The 22,075-nt window shown below is 45.4% G+C and overlaps 1 protein-coding gene across 6 annotated transcripts in view; it reads left to right on the top strand.

Annotated features, from left to right (window-relative positions):
* The window catches only part of SUCO (SUN domain containing ossification factor), a 92,020-nt gene that overhangs the window by 43,292 nt on the left and 26,653 nt on the right, over positions 1-22,075 (top strand). For 5 of the 6 annotated variants that reach the window (XM_030571886.1, XM_030571884.1, XM_030571890.1 and 2 more), the window contains 6 exons: positions 1,721-1,845; positions 2,326-2,393; positions 10,580-10,687; positions 18,287-18,392; positions 20,924-20,944; positions 21,180-21,235. In XM_030571886.1, coding sequence (XP_030427746.1) covers positions 1,721-1,845; positions 2,326-2,393; positions 10,580-10,687; positions 18,287-18,392; positions 20,924-20,944; positions 21,180-21,235 — 484 coding nt within the window. The remainder of the gene's footprint in view (positions 1-1,720; positions 1,846-2,325; positions 2,394-10,579; positions 10,688-18,286; positions 18,393-20,923; positions 20,945-21,179; positions 21,236-22,075) is intronic. The other variant, XM_030571885.1, reaches the window with a different exon arrangement.

Genomic DNA, 22,075 nt, shown 5'->3' with positions numbered 1-22,075 from the left:
TCTGTGCAGTTCTCCCTCAATAATTAAGATGCTTGACATTAGGTGGAGGGCAAAAAATAGTCCCAGTGACATTTTTACAAACACGTGAGGTTTTTATTATTGAACGTTGGTAAAAGAGATGGCATATAGAGCAACATGATGGCAAAGCTTTATCAACACTCATTTAGGATGCCCTGCATACCTTCCTTTGGCTTTGTCACCTGTGAGTAGAAGGAAGTTTCTGAATGAATGCTGCTAAAACATGTCTATCACACCGTTATGTAGCTATGTGTGTAAATGTCCAAAAAGTTTTGAAGTGTGTGGCCATTACCTCCATTCAGATACCTACTTTTATAATATTTAAAAATTTACTACAAATTACCTGAAGAAAAAATTTTGTGGCCTAATTCCACAGAAGTCAGGGAATTCTGAGTAATAGTAATCACTGTTGCCTAAGCCTTGCCGTACATGCTTCACATCAGACATTTATACAGCTGTCTAGTGGTCAAGAAAACAAGGTACATATTACATTGTGTCTTATTTATAGAGCACCAGTCACTGAAATATGTCTTAGAAGTATTTGTGCTCTTTTCTGATAGAGAAGCGAGAATTAATTAATTGCCAATTTTCCTTTTTGGAGTTTTTCAACAATTTAACACTTTAAAAAAACATGCCCAAATTCTTGTGCAGGATATTGTTTCATATAGATGAATGTTTCCCTACATTGGCAAATTGAAGTGCTAACATGGGAACAAGATAAATTATTTAATTAACTACTAAGGTCCACATAAAAAATGAGAGGAATCTTAAAAGCAGCTGTATGGAAAGACCTTTTTTTTTTTTAATTTTATTTTAATACAGTCTGATCACATACAGTGAATTAATTTGTACTCTTACATTGAAGCTTGCAGCTTTGTTACTCAAATGTTGAATAACAATACTTTCTTCAGATCTGAAAAGATTGGGTCCATACATGTCTTTAGTTACTGTCAAGGTTCCTTCCCCACTCTGAACTTTAGGGTACAGATGTGGGGACCTGCATGGACACTCGTAAGCTTATCTACCAGCTTAGATCTGGTATCGCTGCCACCATTCACAAGCACTCCCTTCCTTGGGTAGCCTTGAGAAACTTCTCCAATTCCCTAGTGAACACAGATCCAAACCCCTTGGATCTTAAAACAAGGAGAAATTAACCATCCCTCTTCCTTTCTCCCACCAACTCCTGGTGGATCCAGATCCAACCCCCTTGTATCTAAAAAACAAGGAAAAATCAATCAGGTGTTAAGAAAAAAGGCTTTTTCATTAAAGAAAAGAAAGGTAGAAGAAAACTCTGGGAGAGATTAGATACCAGCTACTCTCTCAGACAACAGATTCAAAATACAGAGGATGTTTCCCTGGGCAAAAACTTTAATACACACAAGAATACCCAAATTTGATAATTCCCTTAATGGTACCAAGACAAGTTACAAAGAAAATAAACATAAACCTATTTATCACTTTCTAAAACTTACCTCTCTGATAAGAGGCTGGTTCCTTGATCTTTTTCACTCCAGCTGAAACTGACTAAACAAAGGAAACTTCCCTCCTTCCTTTTGAAACATCTTGTTCTCCCATTGGTCCCTCTGGTCAGGTGTCAGCTACGCTAGGTGAACTTCTTAACCCTTTACAGGTAAAAGTTACAGGTTAATGCCTCTGTTTATGACAGTTACCTTGTTAACAACAAAGTTTATCTTGTCTGCAGGTCAATCGATGCACCCATCCTCTAATGGAGGACAGCATGCCACAAAAAAGGTTCAGAAAAACAGAAATAACTACGCCTCGGTAGAGTGTGGTGCCAAAATACTTGCTGCTAATCCAGAAGCAAAGGTAATTTTATTTACTAATTTGGGGTTATGAATGTGTATGTGTGCATATTTTAAATGTGATCTTGTACTGTGTTCTAGCTACACTTACCTTAAAACAAAACATTGGTTTTCTAAGGCAATGTTTCTAACCTTTTTTCAGTATTTCTTCTTTTGGCTTTTGAAATACTGGAATTCCATGAAAACATCTACCTAGCATAGGATTCTGTGGAAGCTAGTTTTATGTTGTGTGCTGTAAAATCTTGCCAGCTTATTTAATAAGCGACTAAGCCTTTGGAGGTATATGTAATCTGAGATGTATTATCTTCTGCATGCTGTCCTGTTTAATTAGTTCCATAACTTAATATTTGATTCCTAGAATTATATGTGCACTCTAAATGCAGAAGTATGGATTAAAAATTCATTTATGTTAAAGGAAATAAATGTTGCTTTATTTTAAATCTTTATTACCTGTCATAACTTAAGAACTTTATTATCCATTTAGAGCACATCAGCAATTCTGATCGAAAACATGGACCTCTATATGCTAAATCCATGCAGTACTAAAATCTGGTAAGTTATGTAGCACTGTGCATAGGATTTTTTGGTTTGCCATCCTGCTGGGAATATGTGCATACTGGTCCATTTACTTGAGATCAGAATCTGCCTGCCTTAAGTGACACTAAACTATTCAGAGTGGGGGTAGAGAGGGAAAATACTCAAAAGTTTAGAAAAAGGCGGACCTTCATTTCCTCCACTGCAGAGAAAATCCAGTTTTTTTTTGATAGTACCACTTTCTCTGTGGCATTGAGATATGGCGATAGAGGGATGGGTTCACCTAAGTCTTAAGTTTTGTGCTTGGGCTCTGTAGTTTAGTTGCTCCCATGGCATCTGAAACAAGGAGGTTGCTCTGCAGACTAAACCAAGGAGAGCAGCATAGGGAGAAGGGAAAAGAAAACACAGAAGGCAGCTCTAGGCCTTCCCACTTCAAAGAAAACAGTACTGTGGGGTTTTTTGGAAGTAAAGTCTCTCTTCTAAAGTTCGTGTATTCTTTTCCTTTCTCCCCTGCTTCAGTCTAACCCTTCTTATACCTTGCCCATTATTGTCATAGGAGCCCTCTCAATTATCAATTCTTTTGTAATCAGCAAGCTCAGCCTCGGAGTCCAAAGAGCTGGTGCTAGTTAACTCAAGATCAATATTGGGCAACCAATCTTTTCCATAATTCTGGATCTTCCCCACACATGAACTAGCAGAACTTTTAAATGCCATGGTTTTTAACAAAGCTGATGTTTTTCATGGCACACTATTTATTAATGTAGCTTTTTTTCTGTGAAATCTATGATCTTAGGGAAGAGAGAAACCTGTGCATCTACTTGGCCTTTGTAAAGACTTAAGTGAATCTTCCACAACTTTATAGTTGCTTTTGAAGATGTTTAAAACACTGGTTTGGATTATATTTGCTTTTTCCAGGTTTGTGATAATTTGTTTGGCCTGTATGTATGATGGTTTACCCTAGGTACGTCAGATGTTGGAGCATATGGCATTTATTAGTCTACTATTGAAATATATGCTGTAAATCTGTTCCAGTTGCATAAAAATTGAAAGTCAGCTTTTAATTCAAATTGTGATTTGTACAGTATTTAAATATATCTCAGGATTATAATTTTGTGAGTAAACTGATGAATACTGTAACACAGTGAGGCACTGTGCTGAAAATCTGAGTTTTTAGACTGTATCCTGAGTTTAGACTCGAACTCTTCTGGGCTGGGAGCACCATGGAAACAAATATATTCGAATCCTGGAGAGAGACTAGGAGCATAGCTATACTTGCAGTTGTACAGCGCTGCGAGTTGAACCCGCCTTCGTACAGCTGAGTAGGGAAAGCACTACAGTCTGTCCACACTGACAGCTGCCAGCGCACTGGTGTGCCCACATTTGCAGCATTTCTTATGGGCAGCTATTCTAGTGGCTGCAACGTACTTTTCAAATGTGGGGGGTGAGGTGGAGTGTGACAGGGAGCGTGGCAGGGGGGAAGAGGAGAGTGGGTTTTTGGAGAGCTGAGTGTCAGCACGCTGCCTTATAAGTTCAGACCCCCCTCCTTCCTCCCTCACCCCCATCACTCACTGAAAGCAAACAGCAGCTTTTTCTTTTTTCTCATAGACTAGGTAAGCAGCCAGTCTGGGAAAGGGACCCCAACCTCCCAACCCCTTCCCTCCCCCTTCAAGCAAACATTAGCTGTGGGTACTCCAAACGTAGCCCACCTTCCTGCCTCTCACTCATTCAAAGCAAACAGTAGCAGTGTTTTGGTTTTTTTGATAAGCATTATCCCCAAAACAGAGCTTTGAAAGGGCACTTCCTCCTCCGGAATTCACAACAGAACAAGAGAGGATGCTTCAGTTAAAAGGATTATGGGGAGTTTCGGGAGGTCAGTCAGGCCCTGGCTACGCTGGAGAGTTGCAGCGCTGGTGGTGGCTTTACAGTGCTGCAACTCACTCACCGTCCACACTTACAGCGCTGTATGTGCCTTGCATCTCCCTGGCTACTGTGCTGGCTGTACTCCACCTCGGCCTGGGGAATAACAACTGCAGCGCTGGTGATGCAGCGCTGCTCCGCCAGTGTGGCCACCAAAAGCGCTGTTGTTGGCCTCCAGAGGTATTTGGAGGTATCCCAGAATGCCTGTTCAGCCACTCTGCTCATCAGTTCGAACTCTACTGCCCTGGCCTCAGGTAACCCACCCTTTAAATGCCCCGGGAATTTTAAAAATCCCCTTCCTGTTTGCTCAGCCAAATGTAGAGTGCAATCAGTGAATCTTTCCAGGTGACCATGCCTCCACATGCCAAACGAGCCCCAGCATGGAGCAATGGCGAGTTGCTGGACCTCATCAGTGTTTGGGAGGAGGAAGCTGTGCAGTCCCAGTTGTGCTCCAGCCATAGGAATTACGATACCTTTGGGCCATGCTGGAAAGGGACCATGACTGGGACACGCTGCAGTGCAGGGTTAAAGTGAAGGAGCTGTGGAGTGCCTATTGCAAAGCTTGCAAGGGAAACAGCCGCTCTGGCGCTGCCCCCACAACCTGCCATTTTTACAGAGAGCTGGACGCGATATTTGAGGGTGACCCCACCACCAATCCGAGGACCACGATGGACACTTCAGAGCGGGGGGAGGGAGGAGGAGAAGGAAACAGAGTGAGGGTACTGGGGTGGGGGGAGACATGCTGGAGTCCCTGGAGGCATGCAGCCAGGAGCTCTTCTCAAGCCAGGAGGAAGGTAGCCAGTCACAGCAGCCGGTACTTGGTGGAGGACAAACAGAGGAGCGGGGTTCCTGGTAAGCGGCTTTTATTTTCAGGATGGAAATTTTTCTGGAGAGGAGGGAGGGTTAGGGCTGCATGCATGCCTGGATGTGGAATAGCGTGTTGATGTGGTCTATCACGTTGTGGTAATCGGCCTCGGTAATCTCCAAAAGTTTCAGCCAGAGCGTGGGCAATGCGCTTGTGCAAGCTTATTGGGAGAGCCATTGTGGTCCTTGTCCCAGTCAGGCTAACGCATCCGCGCCACTGTGCCACGAGGGTTAGGGTCCATTGCAAGACACAGGCAAGCTGCATAGGGGCCAGGGTGGAATCCGCATTGCTGTAAAAGACCCTCCTGCTCTTCCCAGGTGACCCGCAGCAGTGAGAGATCTTCCAGGATCAACTCCTGTGGAAAATGTTGGGAGAGTGTTCAGTGTAGGTGCCCCCTGCAGCTATTTGCTTTCCCCAGTGCACAGAAAGCCCTAGGACAGTACAGCCCTGAAGCAATCAGTCCCCTTTACTCACCATTTTGGGGCTCCTGTGGGTTATGTGCGTTCTCTTTGGTATGGGAAAATTATGCTATTGTGAAGACTGTAAACTCCTTCACTGTGTGGGAATAACTCTGATATAAACAATGCTGCCTCTGTTAAGTGTTGCCTTTTTTGCCTTTCCACAAGCAACCTTGAGATCTCGGCTGCCTGTGTTATCAACAGCTCAAAGACTCCAAAACCTCCGGAAGAAGCCGCGAAAAAGCAAAGAAGACATGCTGCAAGCAGTTATGGATCACTCTGTCACAGAATCAGAACGTGCAGGACCGGAGGGAAAGGGAAAGCAGGATCCGCCAGAAAAACGTAGCGGCCAGGAAGAAAAGCACAAAGCAGCTGATAAGCATCCTGGCGCATCAAGTGGACTCTATCCAGGCGCTCGTAGCCATGCAGGCAGAGCACTACTGCACCGCCACCCCCCATCCCAAAGCTCTTTCCCTTGTGGCCCAATGTCAGCTCAAAACCCACTTCCCCAGCATCCAGGTTCTTACCACCACCAGCTTCCTCCAACACCTGTACGTTCACCAACCAGCCCTGAGAACTATGACTCTTACCCTCTGCACTCAACCTCCATCATCATGCAATATAGGCGTCCTGAAGTGCAGCAGTCATTGCACAGCACTCCAGACAGGACACATTCAAACCTGTGACTGTACAGTTCCCCACCCCACCCCCTTGTCCTTTTAAGTTCCCAAAATGTTGTGTGTCTGTCAATAGTTATTTTCTTTTCAATAAATGAATTCTTGGCTTTGAAAACAGTCTTTATTGCAGAAGGTCAAAGATACTTTAGCCCAGGAAAGAAACAGGCACTGCAAATCAGCTTAGGAAACACAGATTCCTACTAACATTGTAACCACTGCACTTGACTCCCATGCAAGGAACCAAACATTACTGTTGGTTTTCAGCCTCAAATTCCTCCCTCAAGGCATCCTTAATCCTTGCAGCCCTTTGCTGGACCTCTCTAGTAGCCCTGCTCTCTGGCTATGCAAATTCAGCCTCCAGGTATTGAACCTCAGAGGTCCATGCCTGACTGAATCTTTCATCCTTCCCTTCACAAATATTATGGAGGATACAGCACGCAGAGATAACAGCAGGGATGCTGCTTTCCCCCAAGTCTAACTTCCCATAGAGAGATCTCCAGCGCCCCTTTAAACGACCAAAAGCACACTCCACCGTCATTCAGCACTGGCTCAGCCTGTAGTTGAACCGGTCCTTGTTCCTGTCAAGCTTCCCTGTATACGGTTTCATGAGCCAAGGCGTTAACGGGTAAGTGGGGTCTCCAAGGATCACAATGGGCATTTCAACGTCCCCTACTGTGATCTCCCGGTCTGGGGAAAAAGTCCCTGCCTGCAGCTTCCTGAACAGACCACTGTTCCAAAAGATGCATGCATCATGCACCTTTCCAGGCCAGCCTGTGTTAATGTCAATGAAACACCCACAGTGATCCACAATCGCCTGGAGAACCATAGAGAAATACCCCTTCCGATTAACGCACTTGGATGCCAGGTGGGGTGGTGCCACAATAGGAATGTGTCCCATCTATCGCCCTCCACAGTTAGGGAAACCCATTTGTGCGAAGCTATCCACAATGTCCTGCACGTTCCCCAGAGTCACGGTGGTTCTTAGCAGGATGCAGTTAATGGCCCTGCAAACTTGCATCAATACGATTCCAATGGTCGACTTTCCCACTCCAAACTGGTTTCCAACCCATCGGTAGCTGTCTGGAGTTGCCAGCTTCCAGATTGCAATAGCCACCTGCTTCTCCACCGGCAGGGCAGCTCTCAATCTCGTGTCCTTGCGCCGCAGGGTGGAGACGAGCTCCTCACACAGTCCCATGAAAGTGGCTTTTCTCATTTGAAAATTCTGCAGCCACTGCTCGTCATCCCAGATTTCCATGACGATGTGATCCCACCATTCAGTGCTTGTTTCCTGAGCCCAAAAGCGGCGTTCCACGGTGCTGAGCATTTCCATTACTGCCACAAGCAATTTAGTGTCACACACGTCGGGCGACTCGCTATCATCGTCGGACTCATCACTTTGGATCTTAAGGAATAGCTCAGCTGCCAAACATGATGTGCTGGCAAGACTCGTCAGTATACTCCTCAGCAGTTCGGGCTCCATTTCCCACAGAAATTGCGCCGCACAGAAACCGTTGAGAGAGTCAAGATGGTGCCAAACATAGACGGAAAAACAGGGGGATTGCTGGGATGTGAAGCAATGCATTATGGGCATTGGGACAGGAAGCAGAATGACCCGCCCCCTTCCCACAACCCACGGCGCCAAAATGGGATGAGGTGCTCTGTGGGATAGCTGCCCATAATGCACCACTCCCAGCATCGCTGCAAATGTAGCCACACTACAGCGCTTTCCCTACACAGCTGTACGAAGACAGCTTTAACTCCCAGTGCTGCACACCTGCAAGTGTAGCCAAACCCTCAGTGCGTAATAACGTTGCTCCCCATTTACATTGGAGCAGCTCGGGAAGGTGGAGACACAGTGCTGTACGTGCGTTGCCAGTGTGGACAGGGAGTGAGGTACAGCACTCTGAGAGGCTTTATTGCGCTGTAACTGACAAGTGTAGCCAAGGCCTAGTAGGGCTTGTCTACATACTCAGCGTTGCAGCAGCACAGCTGCACCCCTGTAGTGCTTTATGTACTACTATGCCGGTGGGAGAGCTTTTTTTATCAGCCTAGTTAAAGCACTTCTGAGATGCAGTAACTACATCGATGGGAAGAGCTCTCCCCTTGACAGTGCTGTCTACACTGGGGGGTTAGGTCAGTATAACTGTCACTTATAGGTGTGGATTTTTCACACTCCTCAGTGACTTAGGCCATGGCTACACTAGAGAGTTGCAGCACTGGTGAGGGGGTTACAGTGCTGCAACTTAGGATGTGGCCACACTTGCAAAGCACGGCCAGCGCTGCAACTCCCTGGTTGCAGCGCTGGCTGTACACCAGTCGAGCCTCGGGTGTAGCGATTCCAGCGCTGGTGATCCAGCGCTGGTCAGCAAGTGTGGACCCCACCAGCGCTTTTATTGACCTCCGGGGTATAAGGAGATATCCCAGAATTCCTGTCCGCAACAAACCGGAAGAAAGGGAGAGCTCGAAGTTCAGCCAAACTACTTATTTAAAAAACAAACACAGCTCCTGTTTGCTGAGCGAGTGGAGGCAGGCAAGGGAATTACTGTGGAATGTTCACAGCTGTTTGCTTGAAGAGAGAAACAGCACGCTCACACGGCAGAGGGGGAGGGGGAAGTCCATGTTGAGCAGATGCTATTTAGGAGTACATAATTTGCATTTAATGAATGAGAGAGGGGTGGGGGAAGGGGGTCAGAACTTTTAAAATGATTGAAAGTAGGCACTGTGTGTCTTCCAGTCTTTAGAACTTGCAAGGCAGGGAGCTGAGAACAGTGTCAACTCCAAAAATCCATTCTGTCTATCTCCTCCACGCTCCCTGTCACATTCCACCCCACCCCCCTCTTTTGAAAAACACGTTGCAGCCACTTGAATGCTGGGGTAGCTGCCCACAATGCACCACTCCCAACAGCGCTGCAAATGTGGCCACACTGCAGCGCTGGTAGCTGTCAGTGTGGCCACACTGCAGCACTGGCCTTACACAGCTGTACGAACACAGCTGTAACTACCAGCGCTGCAGAACTGTAAGTGTAGCCATGGCCTTAGTGATACTAGCGTAAGATTGATAGAAAGCAGTATTGTGGAGTAATTGCAGGTTCCACCATTTCCTGCATGCTGTCTCAACTTTATACACTACATACTCTAGGCTGCATGAACAACTGGAGAAGTTAATATAAAACTTTTTAAATTTCCTGTATGCATTGCATGGAAAGGGGGAGAGGCGATGATTGGGCGTGCTGCTCTGTTTTCCTTCGTGATCTTTAGAAATTTGGAGCCTTTTTCAGAAGGACAAGACAAAAGGTGGTAGGCACTCCTATGGCAATGAAAGACTATAAACTCCAGACAACTTTATGTAGGTTCCCTCTTGAATTCCTTCCATCTTCCTTACTTTTAAACTAGTCATTTAACTCGCCACCTGTTTTCTTTTTATTTAATAAATGGTGTGAATTTTTGTTTTAGTTGTTTTAGTTCTCAAATTTGTGCATAGGGTGGGCACAAGTCTTTAAAGCAATACGTTTTTCCAAACTACCAAAAGCAATACATTTTTCCAAACTACCAAATCCACAAACTGTCCAAAAACACCCTCTAAATACTTAATGGATGTCTATACTACAACAGCACAGCTGCAGCTGTGCTGTTGTAGCACTAAAGTGTATAGACACTTTGTCAGTGTAGAAAGCATTTGTCCATCTGTGCAGGTAATCCATCTCTCCAAGAGTTGGTAGCTAGGTCAACGGAAGAATTCTTCTGTTGACCTAGATACTCCTAAAGTGTGGGGGTTAATAATAATTTCTGTTAATAAATAGCAAGCCAGAATAGAATCTAGTTTGCTCTTCTGGAGTTGTATTGGCTTTGCAATATTATCAGGAATAAAGAGTAGTAGGTACTTACTGAAATGAGTGGATATGACCCTGAATACTCAAAGGGGGCAGGTCTGTGGGATAAGATGTCACTCTTCTGAGTAGAGCTTAATTTGAAAGAAAGAAGAGTTGCATTCTTTTACTTTGAGAAAATTGGGCATGTTGAGCTAACATTTTATTCCATTTCCTGTGCATAGAATTTAAAAGCAAAATCATCTGCAGCCTGCCCAAACACCACAGGAGCAGTTTCTTTGACAACTTTTCTAAAGGTAGCAGTGAGTGGTGCGTCTGTATTGTTCAGCTATCTTGTGGCACATTTCCATTGTGAATGAAAGATTTAGTAGCACTAATGGTTTTGAATTGTGTAATGAAATATTGTGTTTGCTGGAGGTCACTTATTTCCAATATCTCTCTTTTTTTTTTTGTCTTAAAGGTTTGTTATTGAGCTCTGTGAACCAATTCAAGTAAAGCAGCTTGACATTGCAAATCATGAATTATTTTCATCTACTCCTAAAGATTTCCTGGTGTCCATTAGCGACAGGTATGTCATATAATCAGAGTTTGATTTTGTGGTCATTTGCGTTTAGGAAGCTTAACATAAAGTGGGGATAATACTCAACAATTGCAATGATTTAATAATGAATAGAATTTGAATACCAAATACTACTGTGTGGCTCATTCCTTTGCTTAATCTAAATGTTGTGAAATAACATGGAAGATTAACTATGCATGTGTAATAAGTGTTTTTCAGAATAGGTATATCAGCCATTTAGCTTTCCCCAAAAAGCAAAATAACTTAATCTACGCTATTACCTTGCTGTCCTGTGGTACTTTCTAGATCAGTCTTTGATTTGCCTCCTTAAAAATGGCAGGAAAAAGCATCATTGATATCTCAATTTTATTTTCTCCCTAGATGAGGTTTGTATCCCATAAGTAATTTTTTACCATGGAAGTAAAAAACTAAAACGTTAAAGAACTTACTTGCAAATCAGGCATCTAATATATCAGCATTTATTGTATCTTTAATTTGTAGTTAATCTAACTTCTTGATTGTCATCCTTAGTTGTGGAAAGCAAGTAACATTTTAAGAGATCTCACATCTTTACCTTCCAGTGGTATAAAACCAGTTGCCCACATCCTAAACTTCCAACTAGTGTTATCATTAGATTAAAATACTAACTCTTTAGTAGATCCCATATCCCTTTTAAAAAGTGTGTGTGTGTGTGTGTGTGTGTGTGTGTGTGTGTGTGTGTGTATAATATACACATACATACAGGGCAGAAAGCTGAAGTCTCACTGCATGAGGATGAAGTGTGGGTCCCTGAGCCCTGCCAATCGATGCTGAAGCTGAAGCCTGAGCAATGTAGTTTCATGGGTCCCCTGTGGCATGGGCCCCAGGCAATTGCCCTGCTTTCTACCCCCTAACACCACCATGGCTTTTATATGCAGAAAACGAGTTCTTCTTTGAGTGATTCTCATGTGTATTCTACAGTAGGTGTGCATGCTCACCACATGCACCGGTGCCAGAAGTTTTCCCCTTAGCTGTACCCGTACTGGGGGAGCACCGTGGCGACCCCTGGAGTGGTGCCTATATATCGCACTATAAGGGGAGCCATGCGCTCCCTCCACCCTCAGTTCCTTCTTGCCACCAGTGAAGATAGTCGGAACTTTGTGCTCCAGCTCTGCTGCAGCTTTCCTTCTCGACCTTAGTGGTAGTATTCGTGGATTGTTTCTTCAGTTGTTAGTGGGCTCGGGGCATGCCCCGTACCCCAGGCTTCAAGTCATACGACTCCTGTCACCGTTCTATGCCTAGGAGTGACCTGCACACTGAATGTCTCTGCTGCATGGGTGAGACTCACACCAGTGACCGTTGTAAGATCTGTATGTTGTTCAAGCCAAGGACCAAGGAGAGAGAGATTAGACTTTGAGCCCTCCCGATGGAGTCGGCACTGGCCCCAACTCCGGCGTGTCGAACGGACTTGGCACCCACCGCCGCATCGTCAGTGCATAGCGAGGCCCCCTCGACCAGCCGGCACCGCTCTCCCACCAAGAAACAGAGGAAGGGCCCCACCTCATAGCAGCGCCGAGACAAGGAAAGAGGGGAGGCTGGTCCCGTGTTGGGCAGCCCTCGATCTCCCCTGTCGTTAAGGCCTCCGACTCGTGTTGAGTGGAGCAGCCTGGCTCCATCCGCGCACACATCCCCACCTGTATAGATGCCGTTGACGCCGGAGGCAATGCAGGCTGCGAAAGACATTATGAACCTACTGGTTCTGGGCACGCAGCCGGGGACAGGCCCCTGATCCAGTGGAAAGCCTCCTTTGGGTGCCCACCAAGCCTCCCCGGTGGGATGCAGTTCCCACTCTGAGGACCGCTTGGCGCGCAGCGACTGATCTTCCTGTAGCTTGTGCCCACCCTTGATGCCAGCCAGGCCATCTGGGTTGCTGCCTTGATGGGAGTCTCGGGGACCCTTCACGCCGCCTTCCAGTGAGTGTAGGCGCCGAGAGGGGCACTGGGAACGCTCCCCTTTGCGGCGTGACTATTGCAGCTGATCTTGATGGGATAGATGACGTCATTCCCGTTCCACTTCCTGCTCGCCTAGACGTCGTGCTCGAGACTCCCCCTGTGATGCCTCGGCGCAGGGGCACCAGACCTCCCAACGCCGTCAAGAGTACTGAAGCAGCACTTCGGGTGAGTACTGTTCCTCGACATCGAGGTCCAGGTCCTGAGGGAGGCAGCGTCGCAGGCACTGCCACTCCTACCGCTCTCGCGAGACCATGCCCTCGATGGTGACCTCTGCCTCAGCACCCAGCTACCCACCCTCAGTCCGCGCTGCTCAGTCAGGACAGATGGCGCCACCTGGCTCCCAGCTGGGTCACTGGCAAGGGGCTCTGTGGCAAGGGCAGTGATGCCAATGGGCTCTGTGGCCGCCGATTCCTGCCCAGACGGACCCGCTCAGTTGCCAGAGTGTCTCAGGCTTCGTTGGCCTAGTCTAGCCGCCTAAGAGACAAGTTTGGTGGGCCACGAGTCAGTGGATCCACGCCTGGACTCTGATCTGGGGCTCAACATCCCTGTACCAACCTTAGCCCTTGGCACCGTGCGGGCCCTCTCCCCGGCACCAGATGATGCCATAACGGTGCTTCCACCTTCAGTCCCACAGGAGGACTTGAAGGCGCACCAAGACCTGCTAAAGTGGGTGGCATCCATTCTCCAGCTGCAGGCCGAGGAGATGGAGGCCCCGTCTGATTCCCTCTTCAACGTGTTGTCTCCCTTGGCACCGGGCCACGTGGTTCTGCCCCTGCACCAGGGTATAGCCAACATTTCTAACACCCTGTGGCAAACTACTGTCTCCTTGGCCCCAATCTGAGCAGATATGACTTTAACCTTTGGGAGACACTGCCTAAGTTTGAGACCCTCCTCCCAGATCGGGACAGGAAGGACTTCAAGGCTCTGGTGGAAGAGGGGGAGGCGGCGGTAAAAGCAGCCCTCCAAGCGGTGTCAGATGCAGCTGAGATTGCAGCCTGCTTGATGGCTTCTGCGATTTTCCATGTGTAGGGTGTTGTGGCTCCTCTTGTAGGATCTGTGCTTGGAGGCCCAGTCCCTTATGCAAGACCTTCCATTCGATGGAAAAGCGCTCTTTGCAGACCAGATGGATGTCAGGCTGCATGGGATGAAGGATTCCCATACCACCCTGCAGACCTTGGGCCTCTACGTTCCTCCAGCTAAGGACAAAGCCTGGCTGCAACCGTCGGCGCAACCTGCGAGGAGCAGATGCGAGCCCCTGTATAAGAGACCGAAGGACCAAAAATGCCAGTCTCAGCAGCAGTCCTGCTTGGCCCCGCAGCCTGGATCCTTTAAGGGCAAGAGGCAGGGAAAGAGGCGGTTTTGACTGTTTGCAGGGGGACACTAGACCAGTTGCCAAGGGTGCCCCCCCCAGTTAATAAAGCTTGTGTTCTGCGACTGTTTGTCTGTGTGCCTTCCGCTTGACATGGTCCCGTATAACTTTGGACCAGTGGGTCCTCAGCACCATTTCCAGGGACTACATGTTGCAGTTCACCTCACCCCCACCAAATCACCTGCCCTCTCCAGTAGTCCTGGGCAACCTGGAGCATGCCCTTCTCCTAGGTCAGGAGGTGGACCGCTGCACCTGGAGTTGGTGGAAAGAGTACCAGTAGAATTCCAGGGCAAAGAGTTCTACTCCTAGTACTTCCTGATTCTGAAGGCCAAAGTGGGCCTCAGACCCATCCTGGACCTCCAGGACCTAAACAGTTTTCTGACCCACTCCAAGTTCCGCGTGGTATCTCTGGCCTCTATTATCCCTTCCCTGCACCCGGGGGACTGGTACGCATCCCTGGATCTCCTGGATGTATATGTTCACATCCATATTTTTGAGGGGCACAGACGCTTCCTCTGCTTCCTAGTGGGGCTGGACCACTGCCAGTTTGCAGTCCTTCCTTTTGGCCTATCTGCAGCACCCAGGTTTTCACGAAGTGTATGGCTGTGGTAGCTGTCTACCTCAGGCGGGAAGGGGTACAGATCTTCCCATACCTGGACGATTGGCTTCTCAAGGGTGACTCGCATTCCAAGGTAAAGACCCACATGGGGCAGCTTCTCTCGACATGTGCCAGTCTCGGCCTACCGGTGAATGAGACCAAATCAACTTTAGTTCCATTTCAGTGCATAGAGTTAATTGGAGCGCTACTGGGCTCCTTGAGGACCACAGTCTCTTTCCCCCTAGACAGGTTCAAGGTGCTGAGAGATCTCATCAGGAAGGCCACGACTGAGGGGGTGACAAAGATGAGAGCATGCCTTTGAATTCTGGGCCATATGGCAGCATGTACATACGTGGTCCACCATGCTAGACACCGAATGAGGCCCCTCCAGCTCATGCTAACCTCCCAGTGCTCTCAGGCACGGGATGGGCTGGACAAGTTTCTCATGATTCCGTCCCTGATACTAGCTTCGCTTTAGTGGTAGTCTTACCCGAGCAATATGCTACAAGGGGTCCTCATTTGGGATTCCAGCCTATCTATAGATCTGGTGACTGACGTGTCAGACCTAGGTTGGGGATCCCGCTCCGGGAACACACAGACCCAAGGGACATGGTCGATCCCAGATCTGTCCCTTCACATAAATGTCAGAGCTCAAGGCAGTGCGGTTGGCATGCGTGGCCTTCCGCATGCACCTTTGCGGCAAGGTGGTCAGTCTCCTCACGGACAACTCTGCTGCCATGTAGTATATTAACAGGCAAGGTGGGACTCGCTCCCTAGCCCTCTACCAGGAAGCCCTGAGCCTATGGAGGTTCTGGATAGCCCACAATATCTCCCTGAGGGCTGTACACCTCCCGGGTGTCCGCAATACCCAGGTGGATCGTCTCAGCAGGGTTTTCTCCCCTCAGTTTGAGTGGTCGCTCCGCTTGGAGGTTGCTCACTGGCTCTTCTGAGAGTGGGGAGTTCCCCAGCTTGACCTCTTTGCAACCCGCTGGAACCAGCGTTGCCCACTGTTCTGCTCCCAGGGGGGTTGGGCGCGATTGCCGATGCATTCCTCCTACAGTGGTCAGGCTAGCTCCTTTATGCTTTCCTGACCTTTCCCCTCATCGACAAAGTCCTGCATAAGGTAAAAGCAGACAAGGCAAGAGTCACCGTCATAGCCCTGGCGTGGGCCTGCGAACACTGGTACGGGATCCTCCTCTGCCTCTTGGCAGCCCCCCCCCAAGGATGCTGCTACTTTGCCTGGACCTCCTCTCCCAGGATGGGGGCCGCCTCCTCCATCCCAGTCTAGCTGCATACCACCTGACAACATGGTTGTTCCGTGACTAGACAAGGAGGGCAGGTGTTCAGAGAAGGTAAGGCGGGTCCTCCTGGAAAGCAGGAAGCCATTCATGCACCAGACGTATGTGGCAAAGTGGTCCAGGTTCTCTAAGTGGGCGAGTGAGCGGGGAATTTCCCCCTCCTCTGCACCTCTCTAGCTCATCCTGGGCTACCTCCTGTCCCTTAGGGCTCAAGAACTGGCACCCTCCTCTGTCAGGGTACACCTGGCAGCCATATCGGCCTTCTACTCGCTGGTGCAAGGGCACTTGGTCTGCTCCCACTCTGTGACCTCCCGTTTCCTGAAGGGCCTTGACTGTTCGTTTCTGTATGCTAGACCCCCTGTGCCGCAATGGGACCTAAACCTGGTTTTGTCCAGACCCACGGGGCCTCCTTTTGAACCCCTGACCACACATTCCTGGTCTTGCCTCTCGTGGAAGGTGACCTTCCTTGTAGCAATCATGTTGGCCCGACGGGTTTAGTAACTTAGGGCCTTGACCTCTGAACCCCCCATATGGTCTTCCACAGGGATAGAGTCCAGCTTCACCTACACCCGGCGTTTCTCCCCATATGGAACAGAGCATCTTTCTTGCCATGCTCTGTCCTAAGTCCCATTCCTCTAGCCAGGAGAGCTGCCTCCACGCGCTCGATGTGCATAGGATCCTGGCCTTTTACCTGGATCGGATCAAAGCATTCCGGAAATCCACGCAACTCTTTATTGCCTTGGCCGAGTGAGTGAAGGGGCAACCCATCTCCACCCAGCTTCTTTCCTGCTGGATCACCTCGTGCATATGTATGTGTTACAATCTGGCAGAGGTTCCCCCGCCACCGATTGTTAGGGCACACTCTACAAGGGCTCAGGCCTCATCAGCGGCCTACGTAGCCCATGTCCTGATCCAAGACATTTGTAGGGTGGCCACTTGGGCCTCAGTTCACACATTTACTTAGCATTAGGCGATCGTTGTCCAGTCTAGGGATGCCGCCGGATTCGGCAAGGTGGTATTCCGTCACGGTCTATCGTGAACTCCTACCCACCTCCAACTGATACTGCTTGGAATCATGTACTGTGGAATACACATGATCGATCACTCAAAGAAGAAAGGACAGTTACCTGTTTCGTAACTGGCATTCTTCAAGATGTGGTGTTCGTATCTATTCCACACCCCGCCCTCCTTCCCCTCTGTCGGAGTTGTCCGGCAAGAAGGAACTGAGGGTCGGGGGAGCGCGTGGCTCCCCATATAGCGCGATATACAGGCGCCACACCGGTCGCCCCGGTGCTCCCCCAGTATGGGTACTACTAAGGGAAAAACTTTCTGCGCCAGTGTACGTGGCAAGCATGCACACCTACTGTGAGATAGACAGGAGCAACACATCTCGAAGAACACCAGTTATGGAACAGGTAACTGTCCTTTATTGCAGCATAAGTAGACTGTGGAGTTTTTATAGCATATTGCGGTGGGCTCAGAAAGAAAAAGGTTGAGAACCCCTGGCATAGGAGATCTACTGATTGCTCCTTCCCAGTAATTTGTGAAGGACTTTCTCTTCTCTTGAGCTTTGGCTCAAAACCTATAGGTGTATGGTCATGTTTCAGAATTCCAAACTTTATCATGTTCTCTCTCCCTCCCTCCTTCCCCTAACCTCCAACTACTTAAATGAGCGCAACATTTATAGCTATATATGTATCTAACGCAGTCTGTAGTAAGAAGCAGACACGCACACCTTATTGCAATACTAAAGTAGGTATTTATATGTTTGTAAACTATATATTCAGTTAACTTGGTCTTTAAATTAGGAAGTACTTTGCTAAAATCATCCCCGAGCATGAAAAAAACTTTGCTATAGACTGTAGGTATTTTGAAGTGCTTGGAATCTCAGTAATTTAGTAACTGAACTGGGATTAATTCTACTATCACTGAGTATACTTTAACAAGCAGTGTTTTATTTAATGGTTTCGTGTCTTTTTTTTGTTAAAAGAATGATGATGTTCTGTTGAACTAGAGACTGACAAACTTCTTCATTTTGCAACATCCAGACCATTTTTCCTTTTCAAAGCAAATACTTCAATATATTTTGTTTGGATTTAAAAATCAGTGCCCGGCAACACAGGCCTTGTGCATAATCCTTTAATAATTGTATAGGCATTATGGAAGCAGGATTGATTTCAGTTTAGAGTTTCTTAAAATGGCTAAACAAGGAATATTGAAGTTATGAAAAAAATTATGAAAAATATGAAAATGAAATACTAATTTTTAAAAAATATTAATTATTCAAAGAATATTAAAATTATGAAAACAAATCTTGATTCTCTTTTTAAAAAGCATTTTGATATTTTCCAGGTATCCAACAAATAAATGGATTAAATTAGGTACTTTTCATGCTAGAGATGAGAGAATTGTCCAAAGCTTTCCTTTGGATGAACAGATGTATGCGAAATACGTTAAGGTAATATTTTTAATATGCACTGAATGCAACCATTCTCACTTTTATTGTAAAAAATTTTTTTGAAGGATGACTTCCACTTGAGTCACCAGTACAACGTTACTTGAGAGTCTGTAAAAGCAGCAAAGAATCCTGTGGCACCTTAGAGACTAACAGACGTTTTGGAGCATGAGCTTTCGTGGGTGAATACCCACTTCGTCAGATGCATGTCATGCATCTGACGAAGTGGGTATTCACCCACAAAAGCTCATGCTCCAAAATGACACTTAGTCTGTAAGGTGCCACAGGATTCTTTGCTGCTTTTACAGATCCGGACTAACGTGGCTGCCCCTCTGATTGAGAGTCTCTTCAAACCTGGGTTGAAAAGTCCTTGCTCAGTTAGCAATCTGAATTTTTGTTTACTGACATACCATGATTAATTCAAATACAAGAGAGTATTAAGGAGAGGTTGATAACTTTAGCATCTATTTTCTCAACTGCAGTTGATTTTTGTAACTTTGGTTTTGGCTGCCAATGTTTTACTTTGCTTTTTAGGTTTAATGAAGCAAAACATTCTCAGAACTTCTATTTTCTTTATAAGTACAATACATACCAATACACATGTAGTGCATATTTCCCCAGGTTCCTATTACCTGCTGTAGTTTTATTCTGTATCTCTACGGTGTAACCTATACTCTAGCAATTATACATTTCCTCAGTAGTTTTTACTTTAATTGCTACACAACTTCAAACAAAAATAATGATGAATTAAAATCTGAAAATTTAGAACTTCAGTTTCGATATCTAGTATAGTGTTCATAATGGAGTTCTTGAGCTGTAACTATCACATATGCTAATTCCTTTTTGAATTATTTAAGCTTACTGTGCTGGAGCCACAATGTAGTAATTGATAAATTCACAGAGGCTTGTTTTGCATTGAGACTACTTTATTTAAGAATTCAGGAAAACATGAAATCTAGCCTATTTAGAAATCCTCTCATAGTTAATGAAGAGAATGTAATGGTACAATTGCAAGTTGCTTTTGTTTGGGGAAAGGATACTTATGCTTCCAAATACTTGCTTTTTGATTTTTTTAGAACAATTTTTTTTCTCTAGTTAACATCTCATCTGAGTATCCAAAACAACACTATATGATGCGTTGGCATGCTTAATATTTGTTTTCAGTAATAAACGTGAGCATGTAACCGCCATAAACAAACATTAAATCTGAGGACAGCTTTCTATTTTCATTTGATTTTTTTTTCATACTCTTTAACTGCAGTTCAAATATACTTGTACTGCAGTGGTTTCTGGAGTAACACAACTTGAATGGAAACAGTGCGGATTTTGATTTGCTATTCTCCTGCATCCCTCTTAAAAAATAATTTGAAGCATGCTAGCCTTCATTTAGCATTCTCTCTCTCTCTCCTTTGAACCTGTGTTTTAAATTATAGCTGGTTAAAAATATAGTACATCTTTTTCATGTTATCATGGTAATTTACTTTATACCCTTTTAAAAAATTCTATCACAATACTATTAAATTTTTTATAAAAGTTAAACTTTGACACCGTCCAAGGAAATGCAATCACTTGAAATCGCTGAATTTCTGTAAAAATTGGCTTGTACCATTAAAATTAAGCAATCTATTTTCCTAATGATGTGGGAGTGATTTAACTTGTAATCTGTGATAACTATCCAAATCTTTTACTCTTCAACTGTTAATTGCATAATTACACCCCCAAAGAATCTTGCATGAGTCTGTAAAATGACAAGATAGATTATTTGCTCTACCTGCTGGCTTAATTAATAGCCTAATCAGTATAGCCAGAACTGTGACTTTATCTGTTCGTAAAGTACCAAAAGTGTGCTAGACGCTATAGATTTTTTAAAAATCTCTTGTATATATTGTTCTGCCTTAAATATTATGGTCCAAAACCCATGAAATCTTAAAAGTACTAATTGTTCTTGGAATGTATTGGCTTTTATAATATCGAGTATAGTTTGCTAGCATGTTATAAATATAGTAATGGCTAAAACTTTCCCATTTGATCTTCAGCTGCTTTATCACCTATCTTCCCCTAGAAATATATCTGTAAAACTGAACATGTTATATTGAAATTAAAACAGTTACAGTATGTATAAAGTACATACTAAATTATTTCTTCTGAAAGTTCTCATCTTTCAGTAGGCTGTTTAATGCATCCCCTCCACCCCAACTTAATCATCACATGTTTTTAGCTTAATTCATTTCAGTATTCTGTCTGGCATATCAATTTTTTTTAGCATTCTAGAACAGAAAATTTGGAATCTGACTGTATCTCCCGATTTAATAGAAATAAAGATTTCTGTGCATGTTATTCCTTTCTGTCTGCAAACTGAGGGCTAAAGTAAATCTAGGTTTACCTAAAGCAAATGATGTAGTGTTGCAGCTTTATCCTTTGCATCTTATTCTTTGTGCATTTGATAGTACTTATTTAAAAAAAAAAATTCTAGTTGCCTGTGGCATGGCCTTTGTATTGACATCTTTTTTTTCTTTTCCTTTCTCTTGCTTCAGATGTTCATCAAGTACATAAAGGTTAGCAATCTCCTTTCTGAATGTTGAATGCATAGGGCTTGGGTATAATCTGTGGCTCCATGTGTTAATGCATGGCAAGAATAAAGATTTCCAAGAACCTTTCTGTAATGAGTAATTTGCCCATCACTTACTTAAATCTGACTTGCAGATTGAGAACTGTATGGATATGTCAAATGGACGTTTAACTTGATGGTTGTTTGCTGGTCTTCCATTTTGAATACTTCTTATTCTTCAGGTGGAGTTGGTATCACATTTTGGATCAGAACACTTTTGTCCTCTAAGCCTTATAAGGTAATATAGAATGAAACACTTAAGCTGAAAGTTTTCTTTAGCTACTTTTGCAGCACTGCAGTAATGTTTTCTAGTTACAACTGAAAAATGCAAGTTTTGAGTTTTCAGTAGCTTTATTCCTTTTGAAATTCATTAGCGGAGTGTTTGCTTATAAGATCAACAAGTTACATAGATTAGCTGCTGCATAGTGATGCTACCAAGTCACTGAACACTTTTTAATTTAAAAAAAGGTAGCATTATGGACTAATTCAGGTGTTCCGTATTAAGTAGCAGAAGGGTAGCTGTGTTAGCCTGGATCTGTAAAAGCAGCAAAGAATCCTGTGGCACCTTATAGACTAACAGACGTTTTGGAGCATGAGCTTTCGTGGGTGAATACCTACTTTGTCAGATGCATCTGACAAAGTGGGTATTCACCCACGAAAGCTCATGCTCCAAAACGTCTGTTAGTCTATAAGGTGCCACAGGATTCTTTGCTGCTTTTACGTATTAAGTAGCAGCATGATAGAAGGCAGCGATATTTGTTTGTGGAAGTGGACAAAGGCATTCAAGGCTGACATAATTGGCAGAACAAAGAATGAGGTGTGCAATACAATAAAACAAGTGAGCAGGTAAGTAAGGAGGGGAAGGACTATGAAAGGCCTTAGGAAACATAGGTCTGATCTAGTCTGGCAGTTACTGAGCTCCATCTAGTCCAGTATCATACTGTCTTTGATAGTGGCCAGTATTAGGGGCTAGATCCATAAAAGGATTTAAATGCCTGATGGCCACCTTGGGTACCTAAATCCCAGAATCAGGCCCTACTAAGATTCGCAAACCCCACCCCCCACCCCCACCCCCCCC

The sequence above is a fragment of the Gopherus evgoodei genome, chromosome 8 (genome assembly GCF_007399415.2).
Source record: "Gopherus evgoodei ecotype Sinaloan lineage chromosome 8, rGopEvg1_v1.p, whole genome shotgun sequence".
In the NCBI taxonomy this organism is placed as follows: Eukaryota; Metazoa; Chordata; order Testudines; family Testudinidae; genus Gopherus; species Gopherus evgoodei.
The sequence above is the reverse complement of the archived record's forward strand: the minus strand, read 5'-3'. Positions and strand labels throughout refer to the sequence as shown.